The sequence below is a fragment of the Hoplias malabaricus genome, chromosome 2, assembly GCF_029633855.1.
Source record: "Hoplias malabaricus isolate fHopMal1 chromosome 2, fHopMal1.hap1, whole genome shotgun sequence".
NCBI classification, from domain to species: Eukaryota; Metazoa; Chordata; class Actinopteri; order Characiformes; family Erythrinidae; genus Hoplias; species Hoplias malabaricus.
Genome location: NC_089801.1, coordinates 60,368,977 through 60,394,691, shown reverse-complemented (window position 1 = coordinate 60,394,691; position 25,715 = coordinate 60,368,977). Strand labels below are relative to the sequence as shown.

At 39.3% G+C, this 25,715-nt stretch overlaps 1 protein-coding gene and 2 long non-coding RNA genes across 4 annotated transcripts; all 3 read right to left on the bottom strand.

Moving 5' to 3' along the window:
* Positions 1-1,094: 1,094 nt before the first annotated feature.
* LOC136686695 (uncharacterized) lies at positions 1,095-3,508 on the bottom strand. Its single transcript, XR_010800359.1, has 4 exons — positions 3,373-3,508; positions 2,277-2,393; positions 1,777-1,858; positions 1,095-1,296 (listed from the first exon to the last, which is right to left on the bottom strand). It is a non-coding gene; the product is annotated as an uncharacterized lncRNA (long non-coding RNA).
* Positions 3,509-6,062: 2,554 nt separating this feature from the next.
* Positions 6,063-23,299, bottom strand: LOC136686679 (B-cell receptor CD22-like). Its single transcript, XM_066660602.1, has 13 exons — positions 23,291-23,299; positions 11,819-11,885; positions 10,764-11,105; positions 10,241-10,486; positions 9,762-10,109; positions 9,243-9,491; positions 8,671-9,015; positions 7,863-8,111; positions 7,255-7,491; positions 7,080-7,161; positions 6,870-6,912; positions 6,684-6,752; positions 6,063-6,446 (listed from the first exon to the last, which is right to left on the bottom strand). Exons 1-13 carry the CDS (start codon positions 23,297-23,299, stop codon positions 6,390-6,392), a joined length of 2,343 nt encoding a protein of 780 aa, XP_066516699.1. The 3' UTR covers positions 6,063-6,389.
* LOC136686691 (uncharacterized) lies at positions 16,930-20,057 on the bottom strand. 2 transcript variants are annotated; one of them, XR_010800354.1, is made up of 6 exons: positions 19,947-20,057; positions 19,580-19,731; positions 19,350-19,430; positions 18,683-19,175; positions 17,953-18,576; positions 16,930-17,437 (listed from the first exon to the last, which is right to left on the bottom strand). It is a non-coding gene; the product is annotated as an uncharacterized lncRNA (long non-coding RNA). The 2 variants fall into 2 exon arrangements; XR_010800353.1 differs by having other exon boundaries at positions 16,930-18,576.
* Positions 23,300-25,715: the final 2,416 nt, after the last annotated feature.

The following is a 25,715-nucleotide window of genomic DNA, read 5'->3' as shown; positions in this document are numbered from 1 at the left end:
TGCCTGTACAAAACATATCTAACCAGTTTAAATGTAATCATCTACAAGTCATGTTTACCACAAAAAAAAAAAAAAAATAGAAATAGAAAATGAATATTTATTATTTATTATTACACATTTCTGTCAGGCAAAACTCACATGAAATGAAATGTTCAGAGATGGGTTCATCTTCCTGAATTCCTCATCCTCATCCATAGTAGCTTTTGCAGGAGAATGTTCAGCTTGCTTGTACTCTTGGAGTTACCAGTGCAAAATATTGACATAAATACCCTTATAAAAATCATGAAATCAGGTAATTGTGTCAAAAGGTCTATACTTTAAAACGTCTTCCATAAAAACCCCAGCCAGTAACATGAGACTTTAGTACTGAAAAGGTAAAATCAGAAAGACAAAACACTGTGTGACTCCGACAGTACCTGCTGCGCCACCATACCGCCCTATTTTAGACAAATGCATGCTAAAATTACTGAACCTTTTAGAAATCTCAGAAATGTATGACTTGGTATAAAATACACACACACAAATATATGAATTAATTCATTCATTGTCTGTAATTGCTTTTCCAATTTAGGGTCGCAGTGTGTCCGGAGCCTACCTGGAATCACTGGGTGCAAGGCAGGAACACACCCCAGAGGGGGCACCAGTCCTTCACACGGTGACACACACTCACACTTTCACTCGCACCTAAGGACAATTTTGAGTGTCCAACCCACCTACCAACGTGTGTTTTTGGACCGTGGGAGGAAACCGGAGCACCAGGAGGAAACCCACGTGGACACGGGGAGAACACACCAACTCCTCACAGACTGTCACCCGGAGCGGGAATCAAACCCACAACCTCCAGGTCCCTTCACTGAATTACAACATTTTGATTATATTGAGTATAATAAAAATATTCAATTTAATTTTGTTCAGTTCACAGCTTATAAATAATTACATACCAAACATGGTTAAACCTTTAGCCATAAGTATTTTAAAAAAACATATGAACATTTTATGAATCTCAAGTTCTACATCTGAAACTGTACATTACAAAATATGCACATTGTCCAAATAACTACCAAATTAAATGTTTACAATCTGGTTATTCTTTCTTTACTAAGGAATTTTATGGCTAACTGACATTTCAGATGACTTTTCTGTTAAGCACTGTCCCTCATGCAACAGAAATATAATGTGATAATCTCTCTCTCTCTCTCTCAGTCTGCTTCACTTGTGAACTCCAATTCCCAGAATCCTCAGACGAATCAGAAAACACTTCAAAGTTCCAGGCTGGTTGAACACACCTGCTGCTCACTATAGAGAGTATAAAAACTCTGGGTTAGTTAGGATTGTTATATTACTCTACATGTGCATATAAAATGTTTCCATTGACTAAAGCTATTTTGTAATCTCTTTGTCAGTTTATCGTTTCTTTATCTCTGTTTTGGATTTGCTATTTACATCTGTTTGCTTTTACTGTGTATTTGGCTTGACTTTGAACTACTCTCTGGTTTGTGGTTTTTGATTGCCCTTCAATCTGATAATATGCCTTCCTACATCCTTACCACTTTGTAACAGCAGTATATATATATATATATATATATATATATATATATATATATATATATATATATATATATATATATATATACTATTATGGGTTGTAAAAGATAAATAGATTTATTTTACCCAAATGTCTTTGAGTAGGACTGTACAGGACTGTACAAACATTTAACCCCATACACCACAATGCTGACTTGTGTGGTGAAGAGACACACAATTTTAATGACTTACCTCAAGTCACAGAAGATTGGACATTGCAGGAAGCTGAAGTCACTGATTCTTGCCCATTTTTAAACACGTCTGTGGGTGGACCCTTGAGCAGATATTTATTTTATTGGTGGAGTTAATGTTAATCTAAATTCTTATTGGCTTGAGTGGCATCATTAGTTATGGACAGAAACATTTTTATCTGCTGACATAGCTGAAAGATTATGAAATAAAAAAGAGTATAAGTGTAGATTTATGCTAACCACAGCAGAAAATATGTTTTAACCAAAACCCTGTTCTATGTTTTTTTTCCCCTATAAATGAGGAACATCAAATGAGGAACTCTGGTCAAATTCCATCCACAGAGACTAGGCCTCAGCTATTGGCATCTAACCCAACAGAAGTCCATTTCTCTGGGATTGCCCTGTCAAAGAGGACACTGCACTTGTTACGTTTGAATCCATAGGCTTTGTGAAATACAACATAGTTTCTTAACTCAGTCATTAGACGGGTCATTTTCTCACCTAGCATAGGACAAGGAGGTGGAGGATGATTCCTGGATGTGGGCTCAGGGCAGACTCCATCAGTGGGTGGGGAACAACATCTTCTCTTCACTGGGCATCCCAAGGTGATACTGCCAGCTATATGTGTTCAGAGATATACAAGACATACGAGAAGAGTAAAAAAAGGCCCAAATCAAGTCATAACCCTGTAACAACATTGACTTTATACAAAAGTTCATTCAACTGCAATGAATTGAAATGTAATTCAGAAACAGTTCATGAATGTGACGATGGGATAAATTCCTGCATTTTAAAAATGAGGAACTGAGCATGTGTGTGCGAATACCTCGCCCCTCCTCTGCCCCCTCCACTGCTGCAACACTCGCAGCGTCTCATCCAAGAAAAGTGATTAAGTTCAGGAGAAATGTTTTTTTAAATAAAATGCAGAACATTTAAACACTACATTGTAAAACCAAGCATACCTTACACCATTCATGCAAAACATTACAATGGCAATGGTAATTTTTAGATGTCTCTTTTGAAAGATCTTGTCTGCTTGTTTTGTCTGTATATTAATTTCTAATCATCAACAGAATCCACAAATTAAGTGTAGGTCAGATCAGTTTGAGGTCAGTGCTTTATCAGAACAACTTTATCCTCATCTTGTATATCACACTGGGATGTCTCTAAAAAACTAAGCTTGCAGAAACATTGCGTGATTATCTTATGGTTATGACATATAAACTACCTATATAATCTCTCTGTGAAAACATCTTCTGTGGTCTGTTGACCACCTTAAGGTTAAATATATGGAGAGAGATTAGTCTCAAAAATAATTTACAAATGTGTAAATGTTAATCCACAAATTAAACACAAGTCACAAATATGTTTCTCTGTTCACACATGAATACATCCCAATCTGTGTCTCACAGTCTGCAATTTGTACAAACACAGTTACATTCATAAATACATGTTTTTGGTTTTCATAGATATAATTTTATGCGAAAATAAACACATTTGTTTAAATTGACATTGCATATATTTGTAAAGTCGAAGTCTCGAATTTAACATTTATTTGTAAATTGTTGAATCTGCGTTTGTGGATCAAGTCACTCACGTGTTTTTCGTGACGTGCATTTGTTCATTTCCTCTCGCGGGTTTTTGGATTTTGAGACTTTCTTTCGCATTTCACCCGATCCACATACTAATGCAGCCTGATCCACAAATGTGGCCAGCAGGTGAACAAGCAGAACAGGCACTGTTGTTTTAGGACGTGAGGGGCCAACTTAAATGGAGACAAATATCGCGCTTCTCATTGGTCATCACTTTTATTTAGCCAATCAGCAGCCAGAGTTAGCTGTCTATCATTTACTGCGGCAGCCAATGGAGTCATAGTCCCGCCCACAGGGGGTTGTTTTGCTGCCGCCCTGACAGCAATAGGTCAGTCATAAGACACTAGGGAGAACAACAGTGCCACCCAGCGGTGGCTTGTTCGCCTGCTGGCCGCATTTGTGGATCAGGGTGCATTAGTATGTGGATCGGGTGAAATGCGAAAGAAAGTCTCAAAATCCAAAAACCCGCGAGAGGAAATTAACAAATGCACGTCACGGAAAACACGTGAGTGACATGATCCACAGATTCGATAATTTACAAATAAATGTTAAATTCGAGACTTCGATTTTACAAATATATGCAATGTATTAAACAAATTAAACAAATACATTTATTTTCGCATAAATATTTGATATATCTATGATAACCAAAAACATGTATTTATGAATGTAACTTTATTTGTACAAGTTGCAGACTGAGACACAGATTGGGATGCATTCATTTATGAACAGTGAAACATATTTGTGACTTGTGTTTAATTTGTGGATTAACATTTACACATTTGTAAAGTATTTTGAGACTAATCTCTATCAATATAAATAAACAACTTTCTGATTGCATATGCTCTGTCAGATTTCAATTCTTAACACTTGTATTTTCTCCACCACAGCATCCACGTCCTTGTCCCTATGCTCACTGAATTTACAGGAGAACTTTGTATTCCTACAATTACAGACTGTAGTCTATCTGTTTGCTCTGCACTTTCTTTGCCACATTTCACCCTATTCTTCAACTGTCAGGACGACCACAAAGCCGGGTGGTGGATCATTCTCAGGGCTGCAGTGCTGTTACGAGAGGATCAGGCACAGCAGTGTTTCTAAAACCCTCAGTGTTAATACTGGACTGAGAATTGTCCACCAACCACTCTTTTGCACATTATACCTGCTCAGTGGAGGTTTTGTGGAGATCCTGACCACTGAAGAACAGAGGGCAGAGAAAAAGTCTGCAGCATGGACAGAGAGTGGATATAAGGCACTGGTGATAATGTTATAGCTGATCCGTATTTTGTTTAACTTGTATACAACATCCATCCATCCATCCATCCATTATCTGTAACCGCTTATCCAATTTAGGGTCGCGGGGGGTCCAGAGCCTACCTGGAATCATCGGGCGCAAGGCGGGAATACACCCTGGAGGGGACGCCAGTCCTTCACAGGGCAACACAGACACACACACATTCACACCTACGGACACTTTCGAGTCGCCAATCCACCTGCAACGTGTGTTTTTGGACTGTGGGAGGAAACCGGAGGAAACCCACAGACAGTCACCCGGAGCTGGAATCGAACCCACAACCTCCAGGCCCCTGGAGCTGTGTGACTGCGACACTACCTGCTGCACCACCGTGCCTATGCAACATCCATTATTTTCCAAAATGATATTACTCGATATACTACATGACTCATCTCAAAGCGGGGAACAACATATTGCAACTCTAATTGCTCTTATACTATTAATCATTTAAATACCATATAAACACCATTTCCAGAAAAGATGGGATGTGGTGCACATTGTAAATAAAAACAGAATGCAATGATGTGTAAATCAGTTAAACCCTGTATTTAATTGAAAATAGTACAAATACAATATTTCAGGTGTTATAACAGCTAATTAATAAAAATAGTTTATTAATTAATCAAATGGGTTAATTGGGATTTGAAGCAAAAATAAGTGTGGTACAACAGTGCTATTAACCTTAATATAAAATTGAAGAGGGTTCTGTATGCATGACACGCACAAGAGCAGCAGGTATTGCATTCATTTAATACATTATGTGTAATATATTCTGACAGAACAAGTCACAAGCTGATTTTCTGTCAGAATGTATTAAATGGGATTTTTTAAAGATAAAATTTTTAACATTTAAATCTATCACTTTTTAAGTTTAAGGCTGAACTAGAGGAAGGTAAAGCCTGACAACATTAACCTCTGAAGCAGAGGAACTCTGTTCTTTGTTCATCAAACCTTGTATCGTTGTTAGTTATGTGGCCTAATGCCATAAAATCCTGAGAGAAACATTTCAACATGTCATGCAAATAATGGCCAAGAGAGTAGAAATACCAGAAATGTATCATATTGTGGGCTACCAACAGCTATCATTCTTCATATCTGCAGAGTTTTAGGAATTGTATTTATTTTATTATATACACTTTCACTGGAGGAGGGGTGCAGGACCCTCTTCACAGACCCATAAATTATTTAGAAAATAACAAGAAATATACATACTACAGGTACATTAACATTACATTCTCTTCTACATTATCTCTTTCATTATAGAACTGTATAGAACTAAAAAAAAATGTAATGGAAGTCCTGGAGATGAAACAAGGCATATGAAGTCAACAAAATTCATTTATTTACAGATAAATGTTAGAAGACAACTGTATACAACAGAACATAGTCAATTTGGTCAGTGACAACATTGTTTTTATTTTATTAAAAAAACTTAAAAAGAATCAACAGATTATAATTAATTAAATGGGTTTGCAGTATTATATTCATTGTGAGATTTGGTGAGTTCATTGGCAAGATGCTAAGCAGTGCTGCGAGAGATTGTAAAGTCATGGAACACATTGTTGCCAATTCTGCCTTTCTGAAGTTATTGATTTCTGAAGTTATTGTATTGTAGTTTTGTTTTATTGTAAGCATTTCCAGCAGAACAAGGTTATTACAGAGTTTATCTTAATGAAATAAGATCTGTTTCAGTACTGAATTCATGTGGTTCTTGTAAATACACACTATTTAATCTTCATAGAAGGTAACACCACCATCATCATCAAGCGGATGGACGTTATTGTCCTAAAGAACAGAGAGTTAGAACACGGGTTAGCTATGTTAGTTAGCAAAGGTAACAATTACACTAACAAAAATGAAAACTGTAATGTGCACTACAATACTGTACTACATTACACTATAATATAATACTCTCTGTTGTCACATTGCTGCAGAAAGAGCTTCTTTTTGTTTGAGAAGGCCTTCTTGCTTGCTAGTTTAAACCTTACACAATTCTAATACAACATTAAAACAGGTACTTACTTCTAGATTTTTGTAGTCAGGAGGATTGGATGTATCATCTTCAGAAAAACGTCGACTGACATAAATATTCTGTGGAAGAGAGATTTACCAGAATAGAACCTGTTAAAAAAACATTCACTCAACAGTCAACATGAGAAAACACAGGTCCCATCACTGACTGACATGAACAGTTCTGTTAGAGCTTACCACATAGCCTTCGTCCATATTTCTCTTCTGCTTCTTTCTTCTTCTACCAAGGAATTACAAATAGTGAAGTGTAATCCAAAGAGGACATGATCAGTAACAATGCTGTTATGTAATTATTTACAGGCGTTAGGGAAAGATAGTTTATTCCTATAGGTACTAGTGAGATGTAATGTAGTGCTGCATTAATTTAGTCAACATAAATATTCTCACCTCATCCAGACAAGGACAAGAAGAACCGCAATAATTCCAGCTACAACAGCTACAACTACATACACAGTAACAGAGCCTTTGGCTAAAAACAACACAAGAACAAGCAATATTCAGTAATGTGTTAGGAATAAAGCACAACAAAGACCATGTCAACAGCTACAATTATGTCTCCTACCTCTGAAAAGGAATGGAGCTGATCTCTGAGCTCCATGTTCGTTACGAGCCTCGCAGTAGTAGGATCCACTCTGTAGAGGACTGTAACTGTGTCCAGATCCTACAGGTGAGACTCCACCTTCTATAAACCAGGTGTAGTTCTCCACAGGTGGATAAGCATCACTGCTGCAAGTCAGAGTCACTGAACTGTCCTCTACTATTTCACCAGAAGGACCAATGGACACATCATTTGGGGGATCTGCAAAAAATATAAGTACTAAACTATGATATCAAGAGCTACTAATTTTGAAGTGTATGATACAGCTGCAACTTAAATGATGAAGGATCTGCAGAAATAAAAGATAAAAATATTTTGGGAGCCACATTTAATTTAAATGTCAGTAAACATCATAGCTAATTAGAAATCCAAGTTTACAGTGTAGAATAGGTTTATATTGTTACTGTAGTTAAGGGATTATGCTCTTGTCATCTGATTACATATGTGATTACATAAAATGGGCACACATGAAAATGACATTTATACTAAGACACCCTATGATATTATTCAGCTTTTATACATTCCTGACAAGAATGTGGTGTTGTACTACTTTCTGGAAATGCCATACTCACATCTGACAGTGAGAGTGTGATAAGGGGAAGGGAGGTGTTGATATCCATATACAGCACAGCTATAACTGCCTGCATCCTCACTGCTGACTGGCTGCAGGTGGAGCTGGTTTTTGATGGTGGTCTTTGTGGTTAAAGGATGTCCATTTTTGTACCAGATGAATGTTGCAGTATTCAGACTGCATGAGGTTTTACATATCATAAGTGTCCTTCCTCCCTCTATCACTCTGTCTGGAGATTCTATGTGAAGATCTAAAGCAAGAAGACAACTATTTAATCAGTGGAAATATTGGAACATATTAAATCTTTAACGTCTTAAAGACATTAAAGAATTAAATTTTCCAAGTGCTGAGCAATGTCAATGCATTTCAGAAGGGAGATATATAGAGAATATAGATTAGCAGTGCGATTATATCCTGATGAACATGAATTATGGGGACTATGGTTAAATTGAAACAACACACTACCTTACCTGTAACTTGGAGGTGAACTCTTTTTCTATATCTGTTATGATTATGAGGCATTACTTTTCATCTCTCTTCTCTACATTACTCAGTTTGAAGGAGAAGTGTTTCAGTTCATCAAAAGTTACTCCACTCTTTCTGAATAATCTGGTTCTTGAGACATATTATTTAATTCCTTATGTGGGTCTATGGTCCAATAAGTTTCTGTCACTATAGCATGTCCCGGGTGAGTGTAAGCTCTATTCATATACATGGCTATAAAAAAAATATTATTCATATAAATTGGCTATGACTAAACCTCAAACAATGGCCTGTGACTTAGTTGAGAAACACTCAACTTAACTTGCCTGTAACTCTGATATGAACTCCAGGTTTTCCCAGCCATCTTTCTTTTTCTATATTTGTTATGATTCTGAAGTAATACCCATTTTCATCCTTCTTCTCTACATTACTCAGTTTGAGGGAGAAGTGTTTCTGTTCATCGGTAAAATACTCCACTCTTCCTGAGTAATCTGACTCTTTACTCAGATCAGGTTTCTCCACACCATCAACTGGGTCTATGATCCAAAATGTCTCTGCCACTTTAACGTGATCTGGGTGAGTGTAAGAGCCATTCATGAACACTGTGGACCCTTTTAAAGCACATATTTTCTGTTGGTTGTATTTCACACTCCACTCTGCTCCAGAAGCCCCTGAAACACAGGATTGATGAAAGAGCTGATTACAGACTGGAGCCCATAAGAGAGTCAGAGTTACTGTAGTTTACAGCTTCACTTCTCTCCAGCTCCATCAACTACTGTGCAACACTGAACCATGAAGCAGGAAAGGGAGGGTTAGAAATAAGTGTAAATTGCCAAATTAACATAGTGAATATAAAGTGTCTCATGAATAAAGTTAACAACATTTAATGTAAACTCACGTCTGACAATGAGAGTGTGATTAGGGGAAGGGAGGTGTTGATATTTGTTTACAGCACAGCTATAACTGCCTGCATCCTCACTGCTGACTGGCTGCAGGTGGAGCTGGTTGTTGATGGTGGTCTTTGTGGTTAAAGGACGTCCGTTTTTGTACCAGATGAATGTTGGGTCAGTCAGACTGCAGGTGGTTACACAAATTAGAAGTGCTGTTCCTCCTTCCATCACTACATCAGGAGCTTCTAGTTGAATAGCTAAAATAATTTGAGAATTATTAAGTCTTAATAAATTATGTTACTTTTCTCTATATTACATTATTCTGTCCTGGACAGTTTAAATGCTAAAACAAATGTAAGATCTGTATCAAGAAGCACTCAAAATTAAGATGATCTAAAATGCTGTAGAAGGGAGATATTTATCAGCACATGTTATATAATACTGGTATAAAAGGTTATAGACAGTACTATGACAAATTTAAAACCATGAACTGTGCAACAGTCGAGAAACACGGTGAATGATCTTACCTGTAACACTGAGCTGTACTCCAGGTTTACCCAGCCATCTCTGATTCTCCAAATTTGTTCTGATCTTGAAGTAATACTCATTTTCATCCTTCTTCTCTACATTACTCAGTTTGAGGGAGAAGTGTTTCTTCTGTTCATCAGTAAAATACTCCACTCTTCCTGAGTAATCTGGCTTTTTACTCAGATCAGGATTTTCACCACCTGCATCTGGGTCTATGATCCAAACAGCCTCAGTCACTGTAACATTTTCTGGACGAGTGTAAGAGCCGTTCATAAACACTGTGGACCCTTTTAAAGCACATATTTCCTGTTGGTTGTAGTTCACACCCCACTCTGCTCCAAAAGCCCCTGAAATATATGATTAATGAATAAGCTGATTACACACTGGAACCCATGGGAAGGGGAATGAGTAGTAAATGAAAAAGTGCTAGTTCTACATGATATATATGGTGTATTTAAAAAAAATATTGTAAACTCACATCTGACTCCAAGAGTTTGAGCAGGGGAAGGGAGGTGTTGATATCCGTTTACGGCACAGCTATAATTGCCTGCATCCTCACTGCTGACTGGCTGCAGGTGGAGCTGGTTGTTGGTGGTCTTTGTGGTTAACAGATGTCCATTTTTGTACCAGATGAATGTTGGAAGAAGTAGTCTGCAGGTGGTTTCACATTTCAGAATTGCTCTTCCTCCCACTATCACTTCTTTAGGCATTACAACCTTAAGATCTAAAAGATTGGTAGAACTATTTAATACTTTTAAAAATATCATATTATTGAATTTTATAAATACATGTCACCTTACAGTACTAAATAATAAGAGTCCTGAATAAGTTAAAATTCAAGTCAAAGCAAAAATCGTCAGATAAATGAAAGTACATTAATAAATAAAAATTCATTGAGAGGGGATAAGTTGAGGATATTTAACTGTGGTGCAAGAAAATCCTATGTTAAAGCATAGAATGTGCTGTGGCTATAATTTGAAACCATGGATGATTTTTCTTACCTGTAACTTTAAGATGAACTCCAGGTTTACCCATCCATTTTTCCTTTTCTATATTTGTTATGATTCTGAAGTAATACTCATTTTCATCGTTCTTCTCTACATTACTCAGTTTGAGGGAGAAGTGTTTCTGTTCATCAGTAAAATACTCCACTCTTCCTGAGTAATCTGACTCTTTACTCAGATCAGGTTTCTCCACACCTTCAATGGGGTTTATGATCCAAAAAGTCTTCACCGTATGACCATCTGGGTGAGTGTAAGAACCATTCATAGAAACCATGGACCCTTTTAAAGCACATATTCTCTGTTGGTTGTATTTCACACTCCACTTTGCTCCAGAAGCACCTGAAACACATGATTGATGAAAGAGCTGATTACAGACTGGAGCCCATGAGACAGTCAGAGTTTGTTTAGTTTACAGATTCTCTTCTCTCCAACTCCAGCAGCTACTGTACAACACTGAGCTGATTCTGACAGAAAACACAAAGAGAGAAGAGTCTGTAACCTTTGCAGGATTGGGGGAGTGGTGTCAGAATGCAGCAGGATTGATAAGTTGAGTGCAGCTCTGAACTTTTAGGGACCTAAAACTCATCCTTGACAATAACCAGTAACTTTCATTTCGTGTTATGCCATACATTTCATTAAAAAATAATATATTTAAATTTATGAGCATTTAAAATAACAGATAGTCATCTAAAATAGTGAAAATGTCATTATGTTTACTAGTTACATTATAACATTTTAGTTTATTTTTTAAATGATAATATATTTAATTCAAACTGCAGTAACTTAGATCATTTTTCAACATGTTCCATTTCAATGATATTTTGTTTAGTTATCTATCCAAATCCACTTAAATTTCATCTGCATATTTGTTCTTAACCACTATTCTTTGTTTAAAGCATACAGTATCACTAAAAAAGCCTTTCATTATGCTAGAGTTAATATATATTAGAGAACTGTAAGAGTGATGGAATTAATTGGGGTTTATAATAATAAAAATCATAATAATAATCAGAATTATAGTGATAGTGTCATCAATCAAACTGTTGACTCACCTACTATCATCAGCAGAAAGATCAGAGGAAGAAGTGGAGGAAATGCGAATGACATCATCACAACAGGCTGTAAATTATTAGCACAGCAATTAATTACATCGTGGACAATATTTAAAATATAAAACAATCTATTACAATGGAGTGATAGTAAGAGTTTAGAGAGAGAGAGAGAGAGAGAGAGAGAGAGAGAGAGAGAGAGAATGCTTCATATTACAGTCACCAAATTTGAGAGATTAAAAGTGTACATTAGGTTTTTTGTTTGTTTGTTTTTGGTTTTAAAACCAAATTAAATTAACATCTATATTAATCGAAATTGTCTGGAAAGAGGTTCCAGGAATATTACCAAATTCCATGAATATACGTATTGCCCGTTAAATCAGGAAAATGAATCAAAGGGAACTCTAAAAGGTCATGTGTGGTAAACTGTAGCCTTGGGATAAGTACCTACACTCTTCTTTATTTCTATGTTCTTATTTATTTGAATAATAAAATTAGTAATGAAAATTAATAAAAATAGTAACTGTTTATCAGACTCACTTTATTGAAAAAAAAAACGTTCCCTATCAGTCAATTCACTCGATACAACACAAGCTGTATGGGATATTATGCCTCTTCCATATCTGGCTGAAGACACCTCTAATCACGCCTGCAAGGCAGATGATGCATAGTGATGAGAGTAGGTGGGCCCGCCCCTCACCTATATCCTCTGGACACTAGCGTCTCTCTTCAGTTCTTATGCTCTTCACCTCGCTAAGAACACCTTACACTTTTCTGCTAAACTAGCTAGCTAGTTAGCTCTATTCCTTAGCAAAGACAGTACAAAAAGCTTACTGTTCCAATAGGAAAGAACCGCAACAATCTCACGTTGGTGAGTCGTCTTTCCGCGGCAGTGGCGGATGCTGGTCTTTCAAGGAGGGGAAGCTCAATATCGGCCTACATCATAAAATGTGTCGGTTTATTTATACGTAAATTCTACCCTCTGTTCCTTTTTAAGAAAATGATCTGTGACCCTGTCGTACCAACAAGGCGTCTTTTCCAGGGACTTGACTAGTGTCCTCTCAATGGCCAGCAGAGCTAGGCTGCTTAAACGGCCTTGGCCCATGTGAAGTGTGTCCCACGGAGCTTTACACCAAAGGATCGCTGATTCGCTCATTTTGCTGTCAATCAAAAAGGGATTCAGCCTCAGACAGATCATCCAATCATCATGCAGAAGCTGAGCGTCCCGGCCAGCCGAGGCCAGCCCACTACCCCATAGACCCCCAGAGACGCTGAGCGTCCGATGGGCGGGACAAACCCCAGCATTTATCCAATGACTCGTCTCGTTTCGCTGCTTCGCTATTGAACTCTGTGGATGCTCAGGGTCCACACTGTTTAAAGCACTGTGAAGCTACGGGAATGACTGAGAGGAAAGCCGCGTCTTTACCAGTGATAAGAAGCTGATTCTGAACAAAAGTTGAGCGTGTTGTATTGTATATTTATTCAATGACATGTACACACAACAGTATATATTTGATCACTTATTTTTTGACATTTTAGGGGAAGCTGAGCATTCCTTGCAGTATTAGAGCAATCACCGCTGTTCCGCGGAGTGCTGTTTTGGAACGTGTCTTTTGCCTTCTTCTCTTGAGCTTGCTTTGCCTAGTCTCGGTGCTAGACCGTTTAGTTTTGCTAACGGCTATCTAAATGAGCTTGCAAGCAGCTACTCGCCATGGCAGGAAAGTCCCTCGCCATTGTCCTCAAGGGTGTGGGTTTGCTATTCATGAGAAGGACCTGCATGATTCGGCCCCCGAGCCTGCAGCTGAACTCAAAGATGACGACCCTTTTGACCTCGGGTTAGACAAGCACGGTCTCTACGAGGACGAGCAGGAGGAGCTACCGACTCCTCTCGTTGCAGTGGCTTCAGGGGGAAAACAGGACGAGGTGGACACGTCCTTTATCTCCCTTTATCGCCGTGATGCTCAGAAACTGGACGTCCAGTGGCCCGCTCCTCACACAGCCTATGAGGTTTTTACTTCCCCCGGTCCCAACAGCAGTGAAACACCGTCTCCTGCTGTTTCCGGACTTCATCGCCGAGCTAAAATCCTCATGGGCTAAACCACTGTTGACCCGTACGGCGGTTCCGGGTTTTGCTCCTTTTCTCGACATAGGAGGGGTGGAGGAGACAGGTCTGCTGAACCCCCCTCCCATGGAGCCGTCACTAGCAGCTTATCTCGCCCCATCACACAGGGGTAGCAGGACCAGCCGTGCTTCCCTCTAAGCCCTGCCGTTTTTCCTCCTCGCAGCTGGATAAGGTTTACTGCGCTCAGGCAGGCACAGCTAGGGCTATGAATTTGGTCACCCTTCTCCAACCATATTAGACGATGTGTCTGGCTCGGAGAGCAACTGCTGGCGGACAGCCCATTAACCGCCTTGCTTAACGAGGTCAGAATTGCTTTGGATTACATCCTGCGCATGTCCCACTGTGCTGCACTGTCGGTGGGCAGAGGAATGGCGTCGAATGGCGACATAGTCAGCGCCACTTGTGGCTGACTATGTCCGATATGTCAGAAAGAGACATAGTGTCTTATTTGGATGAACCCGTCTCATCGGCAGGTCTGTTTGGTCACTCTCTCAAAGCCATTCAGGCTAAATTCGAGATCAGGAAAAAGCAGAAAGAGGATCTGCGCTCTATTCTGCCAAGAAGGAAGGCTAAGCAGAAGCCAGCGTGGGTCGCTCGTAAGCCTTCCACTCCATTTCCCACTGTGAAGAGGTCTGCACCAGCAGTTCTTCCAGGGAACCCCCTCCTAAGCAGCAACCACAAAAACAGGCACCGCGTCACTCCGCCTGGAGCAGGGGTCTTCCACCTGGACTTCTTAAGGATTCAGCAGTGAGGAGGAAGAAGCCTAACTCATCCTAACCTTCAGTTTAGTGTGGGAGAGGTCTCCGAGGCTCGGAGACTCTGCAGCCTCTCCTCTCAGGCCCCTCAAGAGGCGCCACCCTTCTCCCGTACCTGGGCCCAGTCCAAAAAGGACACGTTCTACCCCAGTATTGTTCACAAAACATCTGTTCTGCCCAGACACGTGTGCACGAACATCCCCACAATCCTTTCCCAGTTCTCAGGGGTGGGTGGGTTCCCTCAGTGTTTACAAGCCCCCAGTTTGGGTGCAAAAAAAGAGCATTATGTTCCTCGATGTGCCTTAATAAAGTCTCATTTTGTACATCAGGAAATAAAAGTGTCTGTTTCAAGCACAATAAACGATCTGGCGTTAGTGAGCCTGAGGAAGCATTCTGTATGCTCCCCAGCTCAGCCACAGGAGGGCCTCATTTCCCCACAAACAGGCTGTTATCACAGCCGACTCGCAGCTCATGCAGCAGAGTGGCGCGCATGCGCAATCTCTCCTTGGGTAGAAAGGACAGTGTGTGTAGGGTACCGTTTACAATTTCGAATTCCCCCTCCCCGCTTTTCCAGCGTGGTGTTCACCCGAGTATCGGGCACTGCTGCAGCGGTCCTCAAGGAGGAGATAAGAAATCTCCTCAGCAAAGAGGCAAGAGTGGTTCCTCAGACCGAATCACGAAAGAGCTGGTACAGCCGTTACTTTGTTGTGCCGAAAAAGGGCTCGTCCAATTTTAGATCTGAGAGTGTTAAATAAACATTTGAGAGTCTTCACTTTCAAAATGCTAACTCTGCGCCAGTTCCTTCGCTCGATTGGCCCGGGGGACTGGTTCACGTCCATAGATCTCACAGACGCATATTTTCATATAGCAATCCATCCAGATCACAGAAAGAATCTGAGGTTCGAGGGAGTGGCGTACGAGTGGCTCGTTCTCCCGTTCGGGCTTTCTGTAGCTCCTCGCACTTTTACGAAGTGTATGGAAGCAGCTCTCGCCCCACTGCGGAGACGAGGAGTGCGCGTGCTCGCGTATTTGGACGACCTCGCTATAATAGCGCGGTCAAAGTGAAAGCTCGGACAGATACAAACGCTGTGCTTTCTCATTTGAAGCGGCTGGGCTTATCGGTCAATTTAAAGAAGAGCTCTCTCTCTCCCAGTCAGAAACTTTCTTTTCTGGGGTTAGAAATATGCTCGCTCTCCGGCCGAGCATGTCTGTCAGAGCGCAGAATATGTGCGCTTCGCGACGGCCTCGCTCAGTTTCAGCTGGGACGCAAACTGCGCGTTCGCCAGTTTCTCCAGCTGTTGGGCCAGATGACTTTTATTTCTAATGCGGGCATTTCAGCGCTGGCTCTTATTCCATCGCCTAACTGCCTCGCGTCAATTAGGGAAAAGGATAGTTGTGACAAGAGCATGCATGACAGCGTTGTCCTCTTGGAGGGAGTCCCGCCTGTTGTGTCAGGGCTCGCCGATAGGCAGAGTTCTGTTTCGCAAAGTGGTGTCAACGGACGCGTCCCTAACGGGTTGGGGGGCAGTGTGCGACCAGATTGTGGTGAAGGTGGCGTGGTCTCTGGCACAACGCTCACACCACATTACATTGTCCTCTCCCAGTAAACATTTAGCCGTTGATTCAACGTTGAAATAACGCACTTGACTGTCGTCTAATCAACGTTTATTAAGATTGAAAATGAAAGTTGAAAAGACGTCCAAACACAGACGTTAAAAAGACGACTAAAAAGTCATATTAAAGACGTCCTTTTAAAGCCGTTATTTCAACGTTGAAATCACGTACATAAATGTCATTCAATAAACACTGAATTAAAGTTGAAAAGACATTCAAACATAAACTTTGAAAAGACGAGTAACAGAGTCACATTACAAATGTACTTTCAAAGTACAGTAGGTTCCATTAAGAATTTAATGGTTCAGACTGGATTTTAATGGTGTCTACATCTAATAGTTTTCATCATGTAACCCATTAGCACTTAATGGTTCCTAATAGTTTATCCATTATTATAAAACATTACACCCATAGGTAAAAGCAAAATATTTATAAACATATTGGCAAATTTTTGTAATTAGCCCAAAATATGTGACTCAAACATGGCATATATATATATATATATATATATATATATATATATATATATATATAATGAAATTTTTGTTTCATTTACATTTAATTTACATTAAATTACATTACATTACATTAAAATGAAAATATAAAAAAATAATATTCTGTATTCAATTCAATTACACATGTAAATGAAACAAAAATTTGCATACTAAGGTAATGACGTACATATTTGAACAAAGTACAAAGTATAGAGTGTACAAAAGCTTGTCACTGGGGCTGTACCTCTTTTAGGTACAATACAGTACCTTTCAGTATTCTTTTATGTAGTCATGTTTTTGTATTAGTTAATGTACTTGGAACCATAAGGGGCTAAAGTGTATCGTTAACATTAACTTTATATACACCACCCCAGTGACAAACCATTTTGTACCCTGTGGTGACTAAAGTGTACCAGAATTATTAACACAAATATTCATAATGGGCGGCACGGTGGCGCAGCAGGTAGTGTCGCAGTCACACAGCTCCAGGGACCTGGAGGTTATGGGTTTAATTCCCGCTCCGGGTGACTGTCTGTGAGGAGTTGGTGCGTTCTCCCCGTGTCCACGTGGGTTTCCTCACGGTGCTCCGGTTTCCTCCCACAGTCCAAAAACACACGTTGGTAGGTGGATTGGCGACCTTCCATAATCAACAGTGTACAAAAGAATTACTTATTTAAAAAGGCAAAATCAAAAATATAGAAATTTTTAAATTAATAAAAATCCACCTGAAGAGGGAATACGCAAAACTGACATTTTAATATATACATTAAATTTTTACCTTTTTTTTATCTGTTTAAATCAATACATTTAATTAATAAAAAATATGTCAGTGGAAGGAAAATTATTGCTTGTGTTTTCAGTACACATCTTCTGTTAGAATGAAACTTTAAAATAGTGTACTGGCAGTCATATACCACAGGTTATACTGTACATGTCCACACACAGGCCAATGTGTTGTTTGAGTTTGGCGAAGGTAAACTTTCTATGCAGGAATTGTGTGCATTGGTTCAATGGAGGCATGAAAGGTTTAGTACAGGAGGTTGATCACTCGAGTCACACTCTGCAACTCCAGAGTTTAAAATGCATATCTGGAGAAATGCCATGGTGTTTTCAGGTGTGCAGGGTATTCAATTTTGAAGGCGTGATACATACAGGAGTTTGTGAAGAAGGCCTCATCTACTGCACTATGACAGCAAACCTCAACTCAGCTTTCCTCTGGAAACACTAGTTTCCCAGTCCTGATCGTTCAGCTGAATTATCAGATATAATGTTGTAGGTTCACCCTACAGAAAAACAGAAATAGACTTGGCATGACACACTAAGACATAATACTGACTTTCCATTGACTGTGACTATTTCAGTTGGTGTGGCAACAGTTTACTTTATCATACTTAATGAGGGGGTCAGAGTTGTAAGTCAAGAAAAACAAGTTTATTCTTGAAGTCAATGCCTATACATCATGAAGGAAAATGCTTTAATAATTATCCCATACCTATTAACTATTAATTTATATTGGTGCCCCCCTCTGGAGTTTGACGTTTTCTTACTGTGTCTGTATGGGTTTCCTCTGTGTGCTCCTGGTTTCCTCCCATGATCCAAACACACATTGGCAGGTGGATTGGCTACTCAAAAGTGTCCATTGTGTGAGTGCGTGAGTGAAATTGTGGGTGTGTGGTGCCCTGTGAAGGACTAGTGCCCTGTCTAGGGTGTGTTCCCACCTTGCGCAGAGTGACTCCAGGTAGTATGTAAATATTTTGTACCCACCACAACCTTGAACTGGACAAGCAGACAATGAATGAATACATGAATGAATGAAAGCACAGAAGCCACATTGATGCAATAATTGTTAAATTATTATTTAGGTCAAATGTTTAAATCAAACCTGTAAGCTTTGAAGTCTTCTCTCATCTTAACGTCAGTGTGGCGATGTGTATTTTAGGGAGTACAGCTGTAAATCCATTGCTGAACTGGTGAATTTTGTTCACTGTTAGAGTATGGATTCCATCAACCTCATCAGACAATTGTAAAAACAAAGCAGAACACAATAGATGAAAGCTTTATTATAATAATCCAATAAATTATATCAATAAAGACAATAGTGTAGAGGCAAATAAGATAGAATAAGGAAACGATATTAGACAAATATTAATATAATAGGATATTAATAATGGTCTTACATTAAAAAACTAATATAAATCTAGTATTATATTACAAATATTATAATAATATTATATATATTATATATAATATTTTCAGAATTAAAAAAGATACAATAATACTTATATGATGTTGGTTCACTTGCTACCAGCACTGGGCATTTGGTGACAATGCTGTTGACTTCCCTGCCTGATAAAATTACCGAAAACTTCAGATCTCTGCAACATTGAAAAGTGGCACATTTTCTAGCTTTTGCTTGAGTGACATATGCAAGGTGTGCTGGAGGATGGACAGTATTGACTCAAAACATGTATGCTTTCATTAATAATCAGACCACAGCAAATACGTTTTAAAATATTATTACTAATTCTACAATATAATAAAATACATACTTGCATTAGTGTTCCCCATAACATTTATATTTCACAGTTAAACTTTTGGGAACATGAACATACTCCAAGTTAGTTGGATACCTGAGTGGGAAAAAATTGTCAGTCTAACAAAATATTGTATCATATACAAATGGTGCACCTGATAAAATTATATGTATTGGTTTTCTAAGTAAAAGTAATAACAGAGTACAATACATCGATATTTTACACACAACTTCAGAAAAAAGTACCGTTCATCTGATGATTTTCACATATTTGGAAAAGCACAAATGTGGCCTGGTTATTGTATGATTTTACTTTCCAGCCCAGCACTTCTTTTGATATTTGGTTAACATTCGCATTGTTAGCAAGGTGGCTTGCACGTAACTGCAACACAGACCTGCTGAAATAAATGTCAAAAACATTCCTGTTAATAATGTAATATTACTTTGAATTTTTTATACAGAATGGGTTAACTATTATCCTCCTCTACTCCTTCACTTGTCTTCACTGAGATGCTAACCTAGCATAGCTGTTGCTTTGCTAGAGCTCTTTAAATACTTATACTTTACCAGAAAGAGTGAAACGAATGTTTTATTAAGATTAAATATCACTTACCTCTGAATATATGAGCCTCCTCCGCTGTTTTAGTAATGCCTGCTTCCACAAAACGTTGAAAAATCATCCACTGAAACTTATTTTGACGCTGTATTTAAACTCAGAGTAACCGTTATCTGAAGGGGAGGGGCTCTCTCTCTCTCTCTCTCTCAAACACACACACACATTCTCTCTCTCTCTCTCTCTCTCTCAAACACACACACACATTCTCTCTCTCTCTCTCTCTCTCTCAAACACACACACACATTCTCTCTCTCTCTCTCTCTCTCTCTCTCAAACACACACACACATTCTCTCTCTCTCTCTCTCTCTCTCTCTCTCAAACACACACACACATTCTCTCTCTCTCTCTCTCTCTCTCTCAAACACACACATTCTCTCTCTCTCTCTCTCTCTCTCTCAAACACACACACACATTCTCTCTCTCTCTCTCTCTCTCTCAAACACACACACACATTCTCTCTCTCTCTCTCTCTCTCTCTCTCTCTCTCTCTCTCTCTCTCTCTCTCTCTCTCTTAACTGATTTAAAACGCATTCCGGACATCCACTGACAATATTAATTTGTCCCAAAATAACAGACATATTTTGGACGTCCACTGACGTTAACTGGTCCTGAAGTAACCGACTTGTTTAAAAAGCATTTTAGACGTCCACTGATGTTATCAGTTCGTCCCAATATAACTGACTTGTTTTAAACGCATTTCGGACGTCCATTGACGTTATCAATTGGTCCTGAAATAACTGACTTGTTTTCAATTAATTTTGGACGTCCACTGACGTTTAAAATATGTCCTTGACGGACCGACTACTTTTAGACCTTTTTTGAACGTCCCTTGTTTACTGGGCTGTTTTCTCTCTAACGGACCACAGCGCTGGCACACCAGTGGCCCAACACTCTTCTCTATGCATTTCCTCCAGTAGCTCTTATATTGCCAACACTGGAGAGGGTGCGCCAGGGAAACCTGTCCCTAATTCTGGTAGCCCCCTGTTGGCCATCGAAACCATGGTACGCAGAGATAGTCAGTCTCCTTGCAGGAGACCCTTGGCCTCTCCCTCTTCACAAGAACCTCCTGTCTCAGGCAGGTGGAGAAATAGTTCACCCTCGACCGGAGTTGTGGTGTCTCCACGCTTACCCGCTGAAAGGTCAATGTTAATGGCTCGTGGCTTACCCTCCAATGTAGTTGCCACTATTGAGAGTGCAAGAGTAGCCTCTACAAGAGGTCTGTATGCATTTAAATGGCATGCATTTGAGCTTTGGTGTCAGGAGAGGGAATTGGTCCCTTTCCAATGTTCCATTGTTGACATTTTAACTTTCCTTCAGGAGTTATTTGAACGAGGGCTCTCTTTTTCAACAATAAAAGTCTATTTGGCAGCTGTATCAGCCTGTCATGAGGGCTTTGGTGGGTTGTCGCCAGGAGCACACCCCCTTCTTGTACCCAGTTTGCACCAGGGGACACTAAGGTGACTCTGTGTCCTAATGCAGCATATGTGCCAAAGGTGTTGCCTATGTCTTACAGCTCATTGGCTTTTGAGTTAAATCCTTTATCTCCTTCTCCATTTACATCTGAGGTGCAACAAAGACTACACATGCTCTGCCGATCACTGCACACATACATTAATCGTACTCAGGATTTTCGTAGGTGTGACCAGCTTTTTGTCTGTTTTGCTAACCCCGTTCGTGGCAGGGCCTTCTCTAAACAACGACTCTCTCACTGGGTTTTAGAAGCTATTTCTATAGCTTATAGCAGCAAAGGTATGGATTTACCAGAGGGGGTGAGGGCTCATTCCACAAGAGGAATAGCTACATCCTGGGCTCTTTTTAAGGGTGTCCCAGTTGGAGACATCTGTGCCACTGCTAGCTGGGCATCACCTCATACATTTGTTCGTTTTTATCGCCTGGATGTGCTGGCCCCTTCTGTAGCTCATGCTGTCCTTTCTATAGGGTCTAACATGCACTAGGCTGCTTTCTTGGTTCGGTGTCTGTTTCTCGGGGCGTGAATTTAGATCCCATACAGCTTGTGTTGTACCGAGTGAATCGACTGATAGGGAACGTGAGATTATGCATATAACCACTGTTCCCTGAAGAAGAGGGACGAGGTACAACACGGGCTGCCCCGCTTCACTATTAGCTTGTTGAAGCTCAGCATCTTGAACTGAAGAGAGTCGCTAGTGTCCAGAGGATATAGGTGAGGGGCGAGCCCACCTACCCTCGTCACTATACGTCATCTGCCTTGCAGGCGTGATTAGAGGTGTCTTCAGCCAGATATGGAAGAAGCATAATATCCCATACAGCTTGTGTTGTACCTCGTTCCTCTTCTTCAGGGAACAGTGGTTATATGCATAACCTCACGTTTTGCCCAGTCGTCTCTGTAGCATAGCATCCGTTTATTAAAATTAGAGAACACTGTTTTTCAACTAAGTTGGATAGAAATATGACTGACTGAATAATTTCAACACCTTGACTTCTTCTTTACTAATGTCTTCTCTTTGGTCACAGCTGATGCATTATCGTCTTGGCATTAAATAATGTAGAGCTCTAGAACACTGAACAGACAATCTCTGCTCAAAATTAGTCATTCTTCTTAATAATTAATTCTGTGATACATTTATTAAACAAGGGTAGCATAGTGTCTGGTTGTGTCATTGACACATGGCTCAAGGGTCAATGGGCTGTGGGTTCACTAAAGATTTGGTTCAAAATAATAAATAATAATAAATAACAAAATAATAAGGGTGCAGAAAAACAAGGATGTTGATGAAATATTTTTGCAGGCCCTGGTGGATAAAAACAGACTTGAAAACATCATATATATATTCGAATATATATATATATATATATATATATATATATATATATATATATTCATTCATTATCTGTAACCGCTTATCCAGTTCAGGGTCGCAGTGGGTCCAGAGCCTACCTGGACTGGCGCCCCCTCCAGAGTGTATTCCCACCTTGCGTCCAATGATTCCAGATAATGAATGAATGAATGAATGAATATATATATAAATTTGTCATTTGAACGGAAAGTAAACCGTTTCAAGTCTGTTTTTATCCATCAGGGCCTGCAAAAACTTTTCATCAACATCTATAAATATACAACTTCAAACAACAACAAAATATTTTAATATGTATCCTTGTTTTTTAAAAAGTAAAGTTATACTTAGAAACTAGGCTGGGAAATAAGTGCACCCTTATATATATATATATATATATATATATATATATATATATATATATATAGTGTATAATATATGAAGGCAGCACCTTAAGCACTAGTGTCACGTTTGGAGCATTGTGGAAGTCCAAATCAATTGACTTTATTTTGTTGCTCTTTACTTACTTTGCTCATTGTCACTTAATCTCCCTCTGATGGCATGGAGAATGAATCTGTCATGCATGTATGTTGCTGTTACATGGTATAACAGAGTTTCATATATTATGCCAACAAATATTTGACATTGATTTATTGTATACCAGTTCATGCTAAAATAACAGACATATATATATATATATATATATATATATATATATATATATATATATATATATATATATATATATATATATATCAAATAAACAAGGCTTAGTAGGTAACACAATTTTAATGACTTACCTCAAGTCACAGGAGTTTGGACATTGCAGAAAGCTGAAGTCACTGATTCTTGCCCATTTTTAAACACGTCTGTGGGTGGACCCTTCAGCAGATATTTATTTTATTGGTGGAGCTATTGTTAATCTAAATTCTTACTGGCTTGAGTGGCATCATTAGTTACGGACAGAAATATTTTTTTATCTGCTCACATGGCTGAACGCTTATGAAGATGGTATTAGTATAGACCACAGCAGAAAATAGATTGTAACCAAAACAGATGGTTTTTTTTTTTCAAATGACTTTTGAGGAATTCTGGTCAAATTCTCCTCTTTTCTCCAAAAAGCTTAAAACATATGAATATCACCCCATTGGAACACAAGCCATCCACAGAGATGAGCAACGTTGGCACTGTAAAATACCACAGTTTCTTCACTCAGTCATTAGACATTAGACTCAGTTCATTTGTGCCCCTAGCATAGGACAAGGTATTGAACTGATGTGGAATAATGCCATATTGCACCATGTGTTTTGTAATCCCAGATGCTCTTGGAGGTGAAGGATGGTTCCTGGATGTGGGCTCAGGGCAGATCTAAATTCTTATTGGCTTGAGTGGCATCATTAGTTATGGACAGAAACATTTGTATCTGCTGACATAGCTGAAAGATTATGAAATAAAAATAGTATACGTGTAGACTTATGCTAACCACAGCAGAAAATATGTTTTATTTATAGGAGATGTTTTTCCCTAAATGAGGAACATCAAATGAGTTCTGAGGAACTCTGGTCAAATTCCATCCACAGAGACTAGGCCTCAGCTATTGGCATCTAACCCAACAGAAGTCCATTTTTCTGGGATTGCCCTGTCAAAGAGGACACTGCACTTGTTACGTTTGAATCCATAGGCTTTGTGTCATTAGACGGGTCATTTTCTCACCTAGCATAGGACAAGGTATTGAACTGATGTGGAATAATGCCATATCGCACGATGTGATTTGTCATCCCAGATGCTTTTGAAGGTGGAGGATGGTTCCTGGATGTGGGACCAGGGCTGAGTCCAGCAGGGGGGGGGGGGGGGGGACATCTTCTCTTCACTGGGCATCCCAAGGTGGTATTGCCAGATTTGCCTTCAGAGATATACAAGAGAGAGAAAATATGAGGCACTATTTGTAACTTAATTTTGACAGGTCATTTGGGCCAATCAGAGTGTGCCCCACCCCTTTTGAGAGGGAAGTCTCGCCCCCTTGTCCAATCAAAAGCGTCTATTTGATCGGAAGTCCCGCCCTCGCATCGACCAATCATAAGCGTGTATTTTCCCGCCCTTGATCAAAAATCCCGCCCTCGCTTCGACCAATCATAAGCGTGTATTTTAACCGTAATTCTTATTACCTTTTTCTCCACATGCGCGCACACGCTCTGTTTTATTACAGGTACCCCGTCACGAGCTATGTGCACACGCGCTACCATAATCACTAACGATATACCACCCCCCACAATGAACCCCTTTATCGCACGCACACATACGCGAACCCCCCACCCACAGGCATACGGCAGAAAGCTTTGGTCTGTGAACGTTTTAACAAGACGCTTAGAAATAAAATGTGGAAATATTTCACAGCTGTTAATACGAGAAAATATGTTGATGTTGTACAGGATATGGTCCTTGCTTACAATAATAATTACCACAGCTCTATCAAAATGAAACCTGTTGATGTTAATGAAACAAATTCATTCAAAGTTTTTAAAAACTTGTACGGGTTGATTCCTTCAAGAACCAAGAAACTACGTTTTAAGTTTTAGATCGGTGACACTGTAAAGATTTTACGTGTGTAAAGACATTTTGAAAACGCATATGAACAAAACTATACGAATGAAAATTTCACATTTCAAAGTTTTGGAACAGATACCGAGAGATCCTCCGGTTTACAAGCTGCAAGATATGGATGGTGAAAACATTGATGGGGTATTTTATGAACAGGAGCTAAAAAAAATTATAGTCGGAAAAAATAAAACCTATAAAATTGAAAAGTTTAACTCTTGGATTCCTGCAAAGGACTTGATTGACATCAAAGTTTAAAAAGATTTGATATGAATGCATTGAAAATCAAAATCATATAGTCATGGAAGAGACAGGGTTCTACATGACTCTCCCGAGCAACGCATCCAAAGACATCTA